General features: G+C 47.6%; 1 protein-coding gene across 6 annotated transcripts in view; it reads left to right on the plus strand.

The window, feature by feature from the left end:
* The window catches only part of SERTAD2 (SERTA domain containing 2), a 98,383-nt gene extending 91,257 nt beyond the window's left edge, over positions 1 to 7,126 (plus strand). For all 6 annotated transcript variants that reach the window (XM_027825303.3, XM_037896056.2, XM_007062872.4 and 3 more), the window contains one exon: positions 1,299 to 7,126. In XM_027825303.3, the coding sequence (XP_027681104.1) occupies positions 1,303 to 2,259 (957 nt within the window). In that variant the 5' untranslated portion in view covers positions 1,299 to 1,302 and the 3' untranslated portion in view covers positions 2,260 to 7,126. The remainder of the gene's footprint in view (positions 1 to 1,298) is intronic.
* Positions 7,127 to 16,787: the final 9,661 nt, after the last annotated feature.

The raw sequence follows: 16,787 nt of genomic DNA on the forward strand, positions 1-16,787 counted from the left end.
AGAGCCAAAGAGCAGGTGGTGGCAGGGTAGGCTGTCAGACCATTATGATCTTAGTGCTAAGTGTTAATAGGGTGACCAGCTTAGCTATGCATTTGTGACTGCCTTGGTTTGGGACATTGAAGTGCCTAGAAACAAATACTCTAATAGACCAGGATCAGTGATTTTTTGTGTGTGTGTGTGTGTGTGTTTTGATTATAGGGTGCCAGATTTCTGCAGGGTGCATGCTCAGCACATTCTGGACATCAGGCCCCTTTAAGGGGTCTAAATTTGGGCACCCTGAACTTTGGGTGCCCCAAATTACTAGTCACTTTTTGAAAGTTGTGGCTGTAGCCGTTAACGTTACGCTAAATGGGCGCATACACAGGAGAGAACAATCCTGCATTGGCAGGAGGATGGAGTAAATGACTTGAAAGGATTTTTTCCCTCATTTGTCATGTATGTGCTTTGGAGAGGTGAGACGAGCATTTCCTGGTCTAGAGTTCATTTTAATCATTTGAGTAAAACAGCAGGTTGGGGTATACATATATCCGGAATGCCAGAGAGTTGACTCTGCAATCTCTCAGTGTACAATTGCTGGGAATTTTTTTAATTTAAAATAAAAAGGGAAATTCAGTATAAAAGCCCCTAAGTAAAATGCAGTGTTATGATTGGTAATGTAAATTCAAAACTCAGGGAATGATTAATGCCCACAGTAGAGCTATATTTGAAGGCATACACCTAGCAGGGAGGAGGGCAGAACACTCGGCCTCAACGCTGCAGAGTGGATGGAAGCAGCAGCAAATGCTGGAGAGGAATGGAAGAGCCTAGTTTCTGCCCTGTGTGCCCATATTGGCATGAGAAGGATGCAACTAGCGCACCTAACAGCGTGCATTAGTTGCATCCTTGTACAGTGCACAGTGTAAATGCTACAGGTGTGCAGAGGGCTGGGTTACAGTTGCTGCTGTAACCATACTTTGAATTTACTGACTTAGGTTTGTTTAAATTATCCGCCGTAGCATTGTACTAAGGTAGGTCTAGTCAGAGCAAAAGCTATCTGTGCCTAATTCTGTTCTCTCCATTGCACCAGTGTAAATCAGGAGTAACTCCATTGAAGTCAATGGAGTTACTCTAGTGGGAAACCAGTGTGAGTGGGATCTGATTCAAACCCATCTGTGTCACTGATATGTAGAACATCTGCTGAGGGTAGATAGAAACTGTTGGACGCTGAGCTGTTGGTGTGAAGCATAAAGACAATGTTTTGCTGTAAGATACAAATATTTTAAATGATTTATTGTAATGGTTTCCCCCCTCTTTTTCAGATATATGTTGGGAAAAGGAGGAAAGCGGAAGTTTGACGAGCATGAAGATGGGCTGGAAGGCAAAGTGGTGTCTCCTACTGACGGTCCATCTAAGGTGTCTTACACCTTACAGCGCCAGACTATCTTCAACATTTCCCTTATGAAACTTTATAACCACAGGCCATTAACAGAGCCAAGCTTGCAAAAGACAGTTTTAATTAACAACATGCTGAGGCGAATCCAGGAGGAACTCAAACAAGAAGGTAGCTTGAGGCCTGTGTTCATCACCACTTCACAGCCTACTGACCCTCTGGGTGACAGCTTTCGAGAGGCTCAGCCTGCGTTCAGTCATCTTGCCTCTCAGCCAGTTCACCCCACTGACCTAGTAAGCACTACACCATTGGAGTCTTGCCTCACCCCAGCCTCTCTGCTTGAGGAGGACACTTTTTGCACTTCCCAGACTGTCCAGCATGATGGTCCTACAAAACTACCACCTCCAGCTGTCCAACCAGTAAAAGACAGTTTCTCCTCGGCCTTGGACGAAATTGAGGAGCTCTGTCCAACACCTACCTCTACCGAGGCAGTCGTAGTAGCAACAGAAGCAGCAGCAACAACAGATGACTCTAAAGATAACTCCAGTGAGTCTAATGTTCAAAAGTCTGAGGGAGTCCAAGAGAGCAGAACAAGTGAATCAAAACTCATGGACTCTTTACCCGGCAATTTTGAGATAACAACTTCCACAGGTTTCCTTACAGACTTGACCTTGGATGATATTCTGTTTGCTGACATTGACACGTCTATGTATGATTTTGACCCTTGCACATCCGCTACAGGAGCTGCCTCAAAAATGGCTCCTGTGTCAGCAGATGATCTCCTAAAAACTCTAGCCCCCTACAGCAGTCAGCCAGTAACCCCAAATCAGCCTTTCAAAATGGACCTCACAGAACTGGATCACATAATGGAGGTGCTTGTTGGGTCTTAAAGTATAATGACTTTTTATGTACCAGTATATACACTTGGTAGTATTTTCACAACCCTTCCCTCCCTCCCCGCCCCTCCAAATTCACAGCACTGTGCATGCGTCCTTGCTTGCCTTTTTTAAAAGAAAAGGATCACACTAGTTTTTGCTTCAAGCAGAGTTGGAGTGCCTTCATCCATGTATGACCACTTTCAATGTATTTTTTTAAAGTGGTTCCTCAAGGAAGACCTAATACCCTGGTATAGGAAAGAATGCATATTGTAGACAATATTACTATGATCTTACGACAAACAAATTGAATTGTAAAAGCTAAGCACAAGGATTATGTTGGGGAAAGCTGTAAATTTGCATGTGCATATTTGTCTATTTTTTCTATAAGTTTTATTGCAAGAGGTAAAAAATTTATTATTTAGATAATCTCAGTACCTTTTTGGCATTTTAGCCCTGTATAGGTTGACTTAGCAATTCAGCCCTTTGGAGGCATTAACTAGTCTTCTTTAAGTGTTGCATTTACATGGCTGTTCAGAAACTGCTGCCCAAATTTATTTTATATTTTTGTACAGATTCTGCAGTTTATTATATTGTTTTTTCTAAAAAAAAAAATGCTGTTTATACACACAAAAAATAGCTATTTTGATAGGATTTGCTCACATAGTTCCTGCATAATTGATGTACAAGAACCACTTGTACTTTTATACAGAGTTGTAATGTTTTATATGTGTATGGTGCAAAGAGAAAAACGGATCAAATAAATCTGCAGTTGGGTCTCCCTGAATGCAAACAGTGCTTTAAGAAAGGGCTGGGGCTGTTTCACAAGAGTTTCACAAATATTTACTCGCTGCTGTAGCCACCTGTGCACTACTGTGATTTGTAAAACCTTAGAGCCATGTCTACTCCAAGACCTATGTTAAACAGTTGGCAGGAGATAATTGTGAAATTTCATTCTAAGTGTTCTCTTGTGAGATCAAGGCTACTGAAAACCTGATCCTGAAGCCAGTATGTCAAGCAAATGTATAATCTTTTTTTTTATTTTTAAGCAAAGTTTTTGGGTTTTTTTCCCCTAAATTTGGAACAGCCAATTGTCTTTGTTACTTGAAATGTGTTACCATTTTAGCAAGTCAGCATTTCCTTAGCTGAAGTTACTGCGGATGATTTTAATGGGAATATACACGCCATTTACAAACAATACATCTCGTTGTAATTTTTCTTAAGGCATACGTGGTATTTGTTCCAGTTAATTTGTGTTCAAGATTCCACTTGCCCTTTCTTGGAGCATTCTTTCTCCCTCACTGTGTTAATGAGTGCTGAAAAATGCAACTTCAGTATTACTGCAGTGAAGCTCATCTCTTATCTGCACTGGATGGACTTATCTTCGTATCCATTGCTGTTGAAACTGGAGCCAGTTGTGTTACATCACTTGGCATCTCCTCTAGGGTTCGTTTCTTGTTACCTGCTTTACACTTTATAGACCTGTTTTACAATGAATATACAGACACAGCTTTCTATGCATGTTTCCCTCCCCCGTAACACCTGAGAAGTCTTCTCATTACTGCACCAGTAGCATTTCTGTATTCATTGTGGTGTACATTTAATTTAAAAAACCGTTTGCAATGTATCATGCCTGTTGCTGAAATTGCTATGGCATTTTAATTTTTCAATGGTACTTTAGCTGATGAGTGCAGGTTACAACCTATATTGTTGACATGCCTATGGCTTCTTTAGGAATAACTTTTATATTTATTTAAGAAATTTTAAATTATGTTTTTATGTCATTTGGCAATATTCAGTCAATTCTGCTCACTTCTTGTCATGGATAAAATTGGGTCTTGTCTGCCTTTAAAAAGGCAGCTTTATAAATTGGCACTTTAAACAGGCCATATATATTTACTAGTAAATATATATAATGCACACACATAACACAAAGCAAATAAATTTTGCAATGAAGGAACTGCTACTCTAAATGCAATGCATCATACAATTAGGAAATGCTTCTAGATCCTAATTAATCAGCCAGTTTTAGTATATTTTAAAGAGAATTACTAACTGACACAAGATGTTGATATAATCACAATAGTTTGCTTACAATATTAGTATTTTATGACTTCAAACAGAATGGCATCAACCAACTGTAGAATTAGGGACCATTTTTAATTGCCGGCGCAGGGCCAGCTAGGGAAAGGTTGCTCTATTTTGCATCCAGTAATGTTTGGCTGTTGTTCATTCAGCAGCTTCCATTCCTTGTGAGAGAACAATCCTGCCACAGACTCCGCAACTTTTGTAACTGGAGCACCCAAGAAACCCTGGCTACAACAAGGTGCATCAATCTGTATACAAAACCCTAAAGCCATGCAATAATGTTGATTGTTCAGAACAATAACATGGTAAGCAGTTGATTATCGTTGTTCTAAGTTATTGTAAATCGGTTCTTAACAACTGCCCTTTCTTTGGATTAGTTAATTGTGTTTTTAGACAAGCACCATATGTTAGGCAACAGTTCAAATAAATGCCATTTTCAGAGCAGTGAACTGCTGTTTAAAAATGGTTGTTTGAAGTCTCTTTGTATTTCCAGAACAGGAGACAGGATCTCAAAATATACTTTACCACTCAAAAGAAATCTGTGTATTCTTGGTAATAAAGTAGGGAAATCCTTAATAACAGAGTACTTAAAGGAAATTGGCAGGAGATACACAAAGAGCAAAACACCTGATTTATAAAATTAGGCAGAAGGTCAGTAATTCTTATTTTGAACTGTAACCTTTAATTCTATAGATTGAAATGCTTGTTGGAATCTTCTACTTTGGCAGTAACTTTCTTTCTATAGCATGGCCTTCTTGCAAAGGTCAGAGTATAACAGTCAGGATAAGAATTCTTTATAAAAGATGAATACCCAGGTGATGGATATTGACAATGATGTGCAATGAAGTGACAAGATGGGAGCAGAACAAAAGAGCTTTGGATTTGAAGTGATTTTTTCATAAGTTATTTATTCCTTTTTTTCATTGTAAATATATTTATTTTATTGTGAAGCTAACAACATCTGGATTGTAACATGTACAGAATGTATGGTAGGAATGTATTCTCTTGTAGGAATGTAAATCTGTATGAAAAGGGGATGGGAGCCTGATTCAGAGAAAATGCATTGGGTTCTATTCGGGATATGCACAGTTCACATTAATCCCCCCCCGCCCCCTTTCCAGTATGGGTCTTGTTGTTTGAAATATGCAAAAAGGATGGATGAGGGAGACTTCAATACTCAAAATTACTCATAAAAATCAGGCTTGTAATGCGTCAGTTCCTTTAAAGGGGCTTGCTCTTGCACCCTTTAAAGTTGGATGGAGTCTTGAGTAGATGCAGCAGCAAGGTCAGCATACCATCGCTGTTCCTTTAGGGCGTGATCTTGTAAATGCATGAGTAAGGGCAGGTCTACACTACCACTTAAGTCAATCTAACCTGTGTCACTCAGGGGTGTGAAAAAGCCCCTGCTCCCCCCCCCCCCCCCCAGCGCAAGTTTCGCTCTGTCCACACCAGCACTATATCGGCGGGAGACGCTCTCCTGCTGACGTAGCTTGGGTGTCTCACCGAGGTGCCGATGGGAGAGCACTCTTCCGTCAGCAAAGCACGTCGTCACCAGACGCGCTACAGCAGCACAGCTGCATTGGTGCAGCTGCGCCGATTCAGCGCTGTAGCGTAGACTTGCCCTAAATCTTTACTCATGCAAGCAGTCCCCGTGAAGTCTGTGGGGCTATACGAGCGAGCAAGAGTTTGCAGGGTGGTGCCCTTGCTCCAGGAAGTGCAACAGAACTGACACTGCATTTGTGCAAAATGGTAAGACACGGACAAAAAGTTGTAAATGCACTTTCCAAGTGCACCATGTTTTTTTGCATGGGTTTTGATTTTACTGTTGCTTACTGGGCCTGATCAGGCAGTCCTTGCTCATACGTAATTCGCATAGTTTTTCGTGGGAATTTTGCTAGCAGTACAGGATTGGGCCCCAATAACAGTCCCTGCTCAGAGTCTGAGTGGACTGTACATATCTGTATGCAAAGCAAGGAGAGATTCCTTTTAAAAGAAACTTTGAGGAGCAGTAAAGTATTAAAAATTAAAGGCATCTATTTAGTCATGTTCCTTGCAGTAAGCTACAAAATAAGATGATCGAGACGCCACCTGAAATGCCCAGTGTGAGAATAAACTCTGGCCTTGTGCTGCAGGCATTGTATTTTTCTCCCCGCTGTATGTTAATAGCCTGCATTGTTTAAAACTCAAGTGCTGTGATTCCAAAGTTTACACTTTCTTCAAAAACTAAATGAGCAAATTGTAATAGTTCCTGCCTGAGAAATGGTTTAATTCACTCCAAAGAGGTGTAAACATTGATTTAATTTTGAACAGATTTCAGCATCCTGCTCTTGTGAAAGTTGCTTTCAGTACATACATTAATGAGTCTGAATGTTTCTCAGAAATTAGCTCATTTTAAGCTCCCCCACCCCCCTTTCAGAAAATAGGCCTAATGCAAATTCTGGAATCTTTTTTAAAAAAACAAAACCTTTTTCGAGGGTTAACAATGTAATCCATGCTAGAATCTGTAAAGGCAGAGATTCTGGAAAAGGTGTATATAGTGTGACATGTTCAGTGCATGGTTGTTGAACAGGGCTTGTTATTGTCAAAAAGAAGGCTGTATTTTTTTTCCCCCCCACAGACCTTAGCGCTGTGCCTTTTCTATGCAATATTACAGACATATACATCTGAAACCAGATTACTGTATTCACATGTAGGTATGGGCTGTAATCAAAACAATTGGACAAATGTACATGGAAATGAGCAGTCTTACTTTTGTAGTTTTATATTATACAATAAACAATTAAAAGATACAAAACTCTTGTCCCCCCCTTTTTTTTTTTTCATGACCAAAACATTGTGTTAAATGGGATTCCAGACAGGGCTTGGGAGACTTATTGACCGAGGAAGGGGGGTTGCTTTCCCATACTTCTCCATCCCCATTAGGGTACTCCATGGAAGTTAGGGGTAGCTGGGTTGGGGACAGGTGGCCTCACATAGGGTTGAATGGGACCAGTTGTGCGAGACACACGCACTCTACTCCCTAGTTCTTCTGTGGAGATTGCCCAGGAAAGGTAAATACAGCTTTGACCTGCGTTGCCTATGGGGCCCCTCCGTGGTAGGCGTTTCCTTGTAAGAGAGCTTCTCAGAGCAACCATGGCCAGCTGCAGTTGCTGGTAGCATAGCTCGATTGGAGCCACACTGGCCGAGGGGCGTGAGGGAGCAGGACCGCCCATGCACAAGGCCTCCACAGGGATCGATCTTGACTCCCATTAGTTGCCTATGCAGGGTTGGCGAGGGTGGCTCATTCCCCAGGAGAGCAGACCCTGCACCCCGACAACAATAAGAGGATGCCCCCCAGGAAGATTCTGCCCTCGGAGCCCCCTCCGAATGGTTTGGCTGTGGGCAGGGTGGGCCAGCCCTGAGTTTAGTGTGGGAGCAATGTGGTCCTGGCTTTATGTTCTGTGGTATTAATCACCAAGTGTTAGATGTAGAATCAGTAGCTGCATTTGACTGGTGGGGCTGTCAGTTTACAGAAAGGAGGGAACAACCCTGCTCTCACTGGCACTGGGGTGAGCCTGAGTAACCCTGGGGCCTTCTGTGGAGTTTCCCTGGATTTCAGCTGGTGCAGCTGAGAACAGAATCTGTCCCGTTTTAAGAGACGGAAGGCACTTTAAGTTAGGACATTAAAAGCCAGCTGGAATCATTTGCTATATAATCCACTGCTGGATTTCAGATGTCACCCTCTCATCCCTTTAGGTCAGCATTTCTCAAATGCAGCCACCAGGGACTCTTCTTGTGGCCACAGCCTCCTGGGCTGTGATGCGGGGGCGGGGAGGGAGTAGCGACCTCTCTCCCTCCCTGTTGCTCCTGGATGTTGGTGTTGCTTGCTGGGGCTGCCAGCAGGGGTTGAGCCCTGCACCCCCCGGAGTTACCTGGGGCACAACACTAGAGGAGCAGACAGCAGGTGAGTTCTGCACTTTCCCAGGGGTGGTGGGCCCAGGTTTTGGGCTTCAGCTGTGGGGTGGCAGGGCAGAACACTCAGTTCGCAGGGCTCCACTGCCTCCCCCACTCTCCTATTGCCCCCCCCATCACCCCTGGCTCCAGCTGCCTCCCCCAACCTCCCCATCCAGGGCTTAATTTGTCCCCAGGCTTGCCTGGGCTGAGTAAGTCTGCTGTGAAAAGTGATATTAACAAACATAAAAGTATCACTTTTCACAACAGACTTACTAGCTAGCAATAAAGGAATTACAATGATATCTATGTGCATATTTATTTGTTTTTCCTAAAGCTAATTAAGTGTTTTAGGAAAAAGTGTGAGCGCGGCCACCGGAAGGAGTTGGTGGCCGCACTCTTGAGGCCACCAAAAAATTTGTCCTGAAAACCCCAGCGCTTGGTGAGTGGTATTTACTTCCCAGGATAGCAGGAGTGGGGAAGGCAAGGGCTTGTCTTTGCTCGAGCAGTTTTAAGCAATAATGAGTCTTCCTGAGCAGAATCTACATCAGGACTGGGTTTTGCTGTGGCCAGGTACAGAGGGGTTGAATCATATCATATATCCTGGTTACGTATGGCCTCGTGTATTCACAGAGGTGGTGGTCTCTGACAAATTCAGGCAGGGCCATAGGTTCAGACACTGGCGATGCAGCTTGAGTTGGGGATTCAAAACTTCAGGAAAGCAGTGAGCTTTCCTGTCTTAACATGCCACAGACACCGTCTCCACTACAGTGAACTGGCTCATGTTACCGGAATCACAGCCAGCAATGGCAGGGCACTGCATTTAGAATGCTTGCGACACTGCTGCAGACCAGCTGCTGCTAAGGTCTGTTGCTCGGCAATAGTAACAAGTGGCTGCAGGAATACAGGGCACAAGAAATACTGAGGCCAATGAGACGAGTGGGAGGCTTAAGGACAGGCTGGTGATGATGTAGCAGGGGGGAATTTGCTTTCCTATTTCTGTTAAGACCAGAAGCCATTTAAATAAGGGTGGAATGTAACTGTGCAATGATAAAGCAAACCATCTTCCCAAACTCTTAGATACCTTACCAGATATCTTACCAGAGTGAATTTGTGCTCACTCTCCCTAGCACACTCATCTGCACTGTACACTCACTCTTGCGCGTAAGGAATCTAATATTCCTAATCAAATATTTAGGAATCATTAGCCTAATTACCTAACTGGAGACTATTAGTAAAGGGATTGGGGATTTTGTGTTTTTACTAGTTTGGTTGACATTTAATTTTTAAAACATCTTGGCCATTTATTCCCATAGCTCACTACTTTTGCAGAACAGGGTATAGATTCTGGGTAAATCTCCAGCTGTTGGTAGAATGCAGTTCCCAGCCTGCCTAGATTGGTGGTGGGGATGGGATTTGTCCCTTTTTTAAAAGCTGCTCATCTTTCCAATTCAATAAGATAAGGGCTTTTCCCTATACTGGCAGAGTGATCTGTGTCTCCCTTTAATGGCTGGTCCATGTAGGAGGAGAAGGGTCTACTACAGCTGCTAGATAACAGAGTTTTTCTTTTAGCTCAAACAATAGATGCTTGTGCTGTTTAGTACTATAGATCCCAAGTGAGGGAAATGAGGGGTGCTGTGTTATAAGTACAGACAAAGGCGATTCTGACCTCACTCCATGTTTAATTAGGTGCAGCACCATGGAGGGCCATGGAATTACATCAGTGTAGATGGGATCAGACTCAGGCTCATGGTATTTGAGTTGGACTCCTAGATCACTCTGGAAGGATGGGGCAGTCATGCAGGTGTATTAGTCACTCTATTGAGGAGTTGCAAGAGTTTAAATGTACACCCCCGCCCCCCCCCCCCAAAATCAAGAGAGCAACTACAATCTAAGTGCACCTTTTTCCTTCCCAAAGTCCATGTCCCCCTTGCTCATGTGGCCATCTGCTGCCAACCATCCAGGCAATGAGTCAGGCTATCACTTTATGTTCAAGGAGTGTCTGGTGTCCTCCCTGTTCATACCAGAGACGCCATTTCTCCTTGCCCCCTCCCCTAACCTTCCAGCAGCAGCATAGCACAGGCATCACAACAACTCCCTAGGCCTGGGGCAACCAGACATAATTATCGCTGGAGCCTGCCGGTGCTTCTGATCAGAGACTGGATCCAGCCAGTTTCTGTGAAGCTGAAAGGCCGAGTTGGTGCGGAGAAGGGGCAGTGGGCGGGGTGGCTCCAATGTTAATGTAGGACTGAAGGGTAAAGGGGTGGGCTCATCTGAAGGAGTGGGAGGAGCGCTAGGGTCTGTCCACTTTTCGCCATTGGCCCAGCCTGAGGCCAGGCCTCTTCCCCCTCAGGCCCCACTCCCCAGCCAGGTCAGAAGCTGGAGCCTGGCTCAGGTCAGAGTGGGCCGGGAGCCTGAGCAGCTGTGGGGAGCCACGGACCCTCCACCTGCCCTGGGTGGGAGGCCTGGGGAGGGGGGAGATGGGTTGGGGTCTGCTCTCAAGCCCTCCCCACCCTGGGTAGGTGGAGGAGCCCAGGCTCTGCAGCCTGGCTCCAGCTTCTGGCTTGGCTGGGGGGTGGGAACTTGGGGGGAAGAGGAGGGGCAGGGGTGGGGCCATGGAGGGGGCAGGGCCTCATGCCCCCCCCCCCCTTTTTAGAAAGAATCCATCATCCCTGGTAGATTGCACACGCACACCCAAACTAAAACAGTCACTTTTTTTTTCCGGCCATTTCTTCACCCTCTGTTCTTGTGCTGGGAGCCAGCCAAAAGCAAGCAGGAACCAGCAGAGCCAAGAGGGTTCTGGGAGAGAACGCCCTCCCCCAGAAAATGTTCAACGAGCGGGTGCAATTTCCTGTCTGTTCAAAAACTGCACCCAGAAACTCTGTCTGGGAGCCTGCACTGGAATAGTGTGTGCACCAAGGCCCCTGGTAACCCTCCCCCTCGCCCCCCATATTGCAACAGCACCAGCAAAACGGTGTCCCGCATCCTCGCATCAGAGCACTGGGCTCCTGTGCCGCTCTCACTACTGCAAAGGCCTCGCCGGGCTGGGCTTCAAAGGTGTGACGCTGGCATGTGTTTGTCAACCTGGCCCAGCTCCTGCGGTCTAAAGGGCTCGGGTGACGGTTTCAAAGTGCCCGAGTCACTCAGGAGCCTTGGCGACACACGAACGTCTGTGCCACTTCAGCGCTACAATGCCAGTTATACCAGTACATCGCTGCACTTCTGTCGGTATAAAGGCACCATAAAGCAGTGTAGCTTAGGCCCGCTTCCTTAATGGGATTAAGCCATCCCAGTTTAAGGCACTGGAGCCACATGATGGGGCTTATAGCAGTGTAACTATATCAGTAAACAACATCCCCTCTAACGGAAACAGCTACACTGTGTGTAGACCAGGCCTAAGGACTGTTACCGTTCAGTGGCGCTTGGGGCACTGTGGGTACATCTACACGGGGGAAAAAAAACAAGGCTTATAGCCTGGGTCCACTGATTCGGGCTTGTGGGACTCACGCTACGGGGCTAAAAATAGCAGTGTAGCCATGCCCGCTCAGGCTGGTGCCCAGGCTTTGCGCCCCCCCCTACAGCCACCTTGCTGGGTTTCAGAGCCTGGGCTCCTTCCCAAGTGAGAACACCTACACTGCTACTTTTAGCCTCATAGGGTGAGCCCCAATCAGCTGACCTGGGCTCTGAGGGTCTGGCTACCCTGCAGGCACAAACCCCCAGCTGGCCCAGGCCTGCTGACTAATTGCTGTGTAGACATCAGTGCTCGGGCTGGCACCCAGGCTCTAGGACCCTGTGAGGGTCCCAGAACTCATGGAACCTCTACCCTGCAATTAAACAGCCCCCTAGGCCGGAGTCAGCTGGCACAGGCCAGCTCTGGGTGTCTAACTGCAGTGCAGACAAACCCAGAGCAGAGACTCGCTGCCTTGTTTTTATTTTCTCCAGTGTAGCTATAACCAAAGTCATGTAGACAAGACACGCTCTCTGCACACACCTGTCAGGACAAAGCGTTTCGCACATGTTATCCCTGGAGTTAAAGACCAGACTGGAGCCTAGGATCACCCCACGAGAAAGGGTGTGTGGGGGGGGGGGGGGGGGCGGGGTTTGCCTCTTTCCCGTAATCGCTCCCGTTTGCTTGCTGGATCAGCGGGAAGCGTGTCCCTCAATATTTATCAGGGAAATAGTCCCCCATCTTTCCTACCACAGCGTCCTTTTACCACCCCTCCTCCAATGAATTCCTAGCCCATTTGGTTGCCCTGGCAGCCTACCCACTAGGGATTTCCCTACCGCCCCGCCCCCTTGAACGCCCCCATTCCCACCCAAGTAATCAACTAGTCACATGCAGTGTTGCCAATTCAGTTGTTTTCCATCCCTCCAGCCCCTGTAAATTCGAACACCGCCCTCCCGCCGCCCAATTTCAGTTCCCGGAGGAATTACTGCTGCCAACTGTGACTGGCTTGGGAGGGATAGACGCTGGGCACGGTGCGTGGCTGCAGTTAGGCACTTGCTGAGGGTTAGGCCTGCGGAGCCAGTTAGGTTCATTTCAATTTTACAATGTTTAATTAGATTTAATTTGTTGTTTTATTCCTCTCTCTCTTTTCTAGTGGGGCCACTTCTAGACTCCAGCCTGGAGTTAACTCTGCCCTGAGTTTGATTAGTGCCCTCCCCAGCCTGAGAGGGCGTCCCCTGGGGCGACTGCAGGTGGGACCGGTTAATGCCGTACTCACACGCTGGCAAACAGGGCAGGGAAGAGGTGAGTTGCAATACGTGGCTCCTCCGCTGTTCCTCACTCTCTGCCCCAGGCGAGACCCCCGCTGTGTCCCCGCCTTCCTGCATCCTCGTCCAGGGGACGCACAAGGAGAAGGGGCTTCCCATGCTAGATGGCAGAAGGGCTCTGGTTATGTCCCAGAGGTCTCTACCCCCTTAGGAAAGCTGGCCATGTGCACTGCCTGGGGACATCAAGGAGTGGGATCATACAGCCAAGACTGAGTCAGGGAGAACGAGTTAGTCTGCTTTGGTGCGAGGCCCCCTGAGGCGTGAGAGGCTTAGGCCAGTGACAGCACCCAGGCTGGAGAAAGCAAAGGCTTTGTCCTGACGGTTATGTGTAGTGAGTGGCTCGTGGGGCCTGTCACCACACTTGCTGCCATCACTACTGGCTGAATACAGCCACTCACTCTGACGCTGCCTTCCTATCGCGGCCCCCAAGCATTCAAAAATCATGCCTCAGGTACTCCCGAAATCATCCGACCGGCTTCACAATCAGTAGATGTTAAAAGTAATAAAGGGGGGTGGGGAAGGTTACTGAGTCCTTAGGATCACCTTTTCTCCACAACCATGAGGGCTAGTGACCAACTTTATTTATTTTTAACTGAAAGCTGAGAGTCTCGTGAAATCAGCTGACTCCAAGCGCTGGGGCTTTAAGAAAGACCCCAAATGTTGTGAGGCTTTCGAAAAGTCGCCGGAGTTGGTGACGCTGTTGCTGCAGGGTCTGCAGTGCATTGTCAGGCATAGGCGCCTGCCTCCTTTCTAGGGAGCGAAAGGTGGCTGTTGCTTTGGTCGTCCTACTTGTCTAGGCGGCTACAGTAAGATTTTGGAGCAGGGTAATCTCATACCTGTTGAGCTTGTTTCTCCTCTGCCTCCCACTCAGAGGAGGCAAGAACAGTCCTCGGCAGCTCGGTGTCAGTTTAGTTCCCTTGCTTGGAAACTCTCCAGCAGAGCTGAGGTAGCCAGCGAGCTCTTTTTTGTCCGAATCTCGTTCTTCTCCTGTCTCTACCTGCTTGTAGGCGGAAATAAATCCACTTGTCTGGGCTGGTGTGCGAGGATATGGAGAAAACGGAATAATTGGGAAACTGCTGCCTTTTCTTCAGCTGGAATCTCATCGGTTTGTATTGTGGTTTTCCACATGAACCAGCCTGAGCCCCAAACGCTAGGGTGCAATTTTTAGCACCACGAGTCCAAGTCAATTTACCTGGGTGCTGAGACTCGGTGCAGTGTAGATGTACCCCACGTCGGTTTGCATCTCTCTCTCACGCACACATCCCACCTCTCCACAACCTACTCTGTTTATCAGGGAACCCTGCTGAAGTTCATTTATGTGAAGTCTAATGTTCTGGAAAACTTCAGGAAGCTGCTGGCCTACAACTAACCTAGCTTGTTTTTCATTACAGGCCCAAATCCTCAGGCCCAGAGCCAGACATTCCTGATGGACTTTGGGGGAGTCCCCATCCAGATCTGAACGCAGCAGCTGGGGACCATTTCCAGTTATTTTAACTGAGACCGAAGAACTTGCAGGTTAAATTTCCACCCTCGGTTTGTCTGCTTGTGAGTGCAAAGGAACATATTCCACCACTGTACTCTTTTAAGGCCAGGATTTAAGGCATCACTTCTACCAGTGTACGTACAAAACTGAATGTGACCCTACACCTTAAAGCAACGGTTCTTAACTGGAGGTCGGCAGCCCCCTGGGGGGCCACAAGTCATTTCAGGGGGGGCTGCAGGGCCTGCGGCTGAAGCCCTGATGCCCCCTGGGTGGGCTGAAGCCGGAAGCCAAGGGGCTGAAACCCTGAATCCTACCATCTCCCATGGGACTAAAGCCCTGAGCCCTGGTGCTCCCTGCAGGACTAAAGCCGCGAGCCCATGAGCGGAGTTAGGGGACATAGGAGCATTGCAATCCAAACTACACTGCCTTACCCAGAAGGGGCAGTCCCAGGGGACGCTCCATCCCCCTCCCCCACAACACAAACACCTCCTTCTCTTCCCCAGCTCCTCCGTCTCCTGAGGCCCCAGCCCCAGGCCAAGTCAGAGGCCAGAAGTTGGAGCTGGGCAGTGGTTGGGCAGCTGCTACTGCTCTGGCTGGGGCCATGAAGCAGGAAATGGTAGCATTCCCCCATCTCCTCCTGCTGCTGGTGCCCGAGGTTGCAGCTGCTCCCCAGCTCCCTTTGACTGCTTGCATGGCTGGTAAGAGCCACACAGGTAAGGGAATCCGGCTCTGGGGCTCAAAGAGCCCTCAGGGAGCAGCAATTGCAGGTGGGGGCCCTCCCCGCACACAGCCCCTAGCTACCACCCTGCCTGCACCCTGAGCTACCCCTTGTTTGCACCCTGAGTGGTTTTCAAACTTTTTGAGGCACCCTTCCCCCCCGAGTTATAATTTTTGGTTGCACCCCTACACAACCCAGACAGTCTCGTTGGCCTGCTGAGGTGAGTCAGGGCGTGGAGGTGGCGCTTCCTCCCCAGGTCCTGCTGTGTGGAGCTGGCCTGAGTCCCTCTGGGCTCTGCCCCCGAAAACAGAAGTCAAACTATGCCTAAGTCCCTGGCCATGGAGGCTTCAGCCCCGCAGTGGCGGGGGAGGGGGAGCGCCGCTGCTTGAGGCTTCAGTCACAGCCCCCCTGAAACAGAAATAAGAAGGAGAACCCCTGCCTTATAGTTTCTATAGACATAGACTTCAAGGGTTAAAAACAGAGCAGCTCTTTGCTCCTAATTCTGCCCTCTTGCCCCCCCTCCCCCCCCCAGACTCCACAAAGTCAGTGCCATTACACTGGCTAAAAGTGAGGGCAGAATTTGCCCTGTACCCCTCATTATGGGGCACTATGGAGCTGGAACCAGCAGCATGGCCTGAACCATTTAAAGATGAACTTGTCAGAGCGCTGGGGAATAATCCTGCCTGGGCAGCAGAGAAACTAGATGACCTAATCCTGGAACTTTAACTGTCCTCCTGTTCTGCAAGGGATTCCCACCCTGCATGGCCAGTAACACTGCGGTCCTGTGACCTGGGCAGGACAGGTGCAAGTTTAAGACTCCAGGACTGTAGGTCCTTCCTACTTCCAATGTCTATGGGCTGTGTTTGGCGCTCAGATACTATGCACGCAATTCCACCGATTACACCTGCACAGCTGGAGGGGCGTGTGTGTGTGTGTGTGTGCAGGGGGGAGATCATTCCCCCTTAGTCTGTGAGCTAGACAAATTGAGGGAATGCAAGGCAAAAATGGGATGGGGAAAGGAAGATAAAGGGGAAAGGGAGATCACTGCTTGAAGCCAAACTGACATGAGGAGGGGCAGCTAAATCCAATCCATCCATGAGCCTAGTGCCTGTATATCTGCCAAGTCAGGCAGGTGCCTCACAGTGGTCTAAGGAAAGCTGGGTGATTGTGTCAAAATGACCCCCCAGGAGTAGCTGCTACTGTGCAACACCTGAATTCGATGTGGTTGTGTTCGCACCCCTTTTGCTTTCCACTAACACCCAAATGATCACGCTGATTGGCAGGAATGATCACAGAAACAAAGAATTGCCAGCAAATGTTCGTGACCATTCCTGGATAGCTGTGTTGATCTCACCAACATGACTCTTTGCACCAGAAACCTGATCTGAAGAGTTACATTCAACCCTTCAAAGGCCAGAAACAATCACAGGGCTAGAAGGGCCTGCAAGGGTCATCTAGTCCAACCCCCTGCCAAGATGCAGGATTTGTTGTGCCTAAACCATCCAGCCTCCTTTTGAAAGCCTCCAGTGAAGAGGTCTCCACAACCTCCCG

Source organism: Chelonia mydas, chromosome 3 (genome assembly GCF_015237465.2).
Source record: "Chelonia mydas isolate rCheMyd1 chromosome 3, rCheMyd1.pri.v2, whole genome shotgun sequence".
NCBI classification, from domain to species: Eukaryota; Metazoa; Chordata; order Testudines; family Cheloniidae; genus Chelonia; species Chelonia mydas.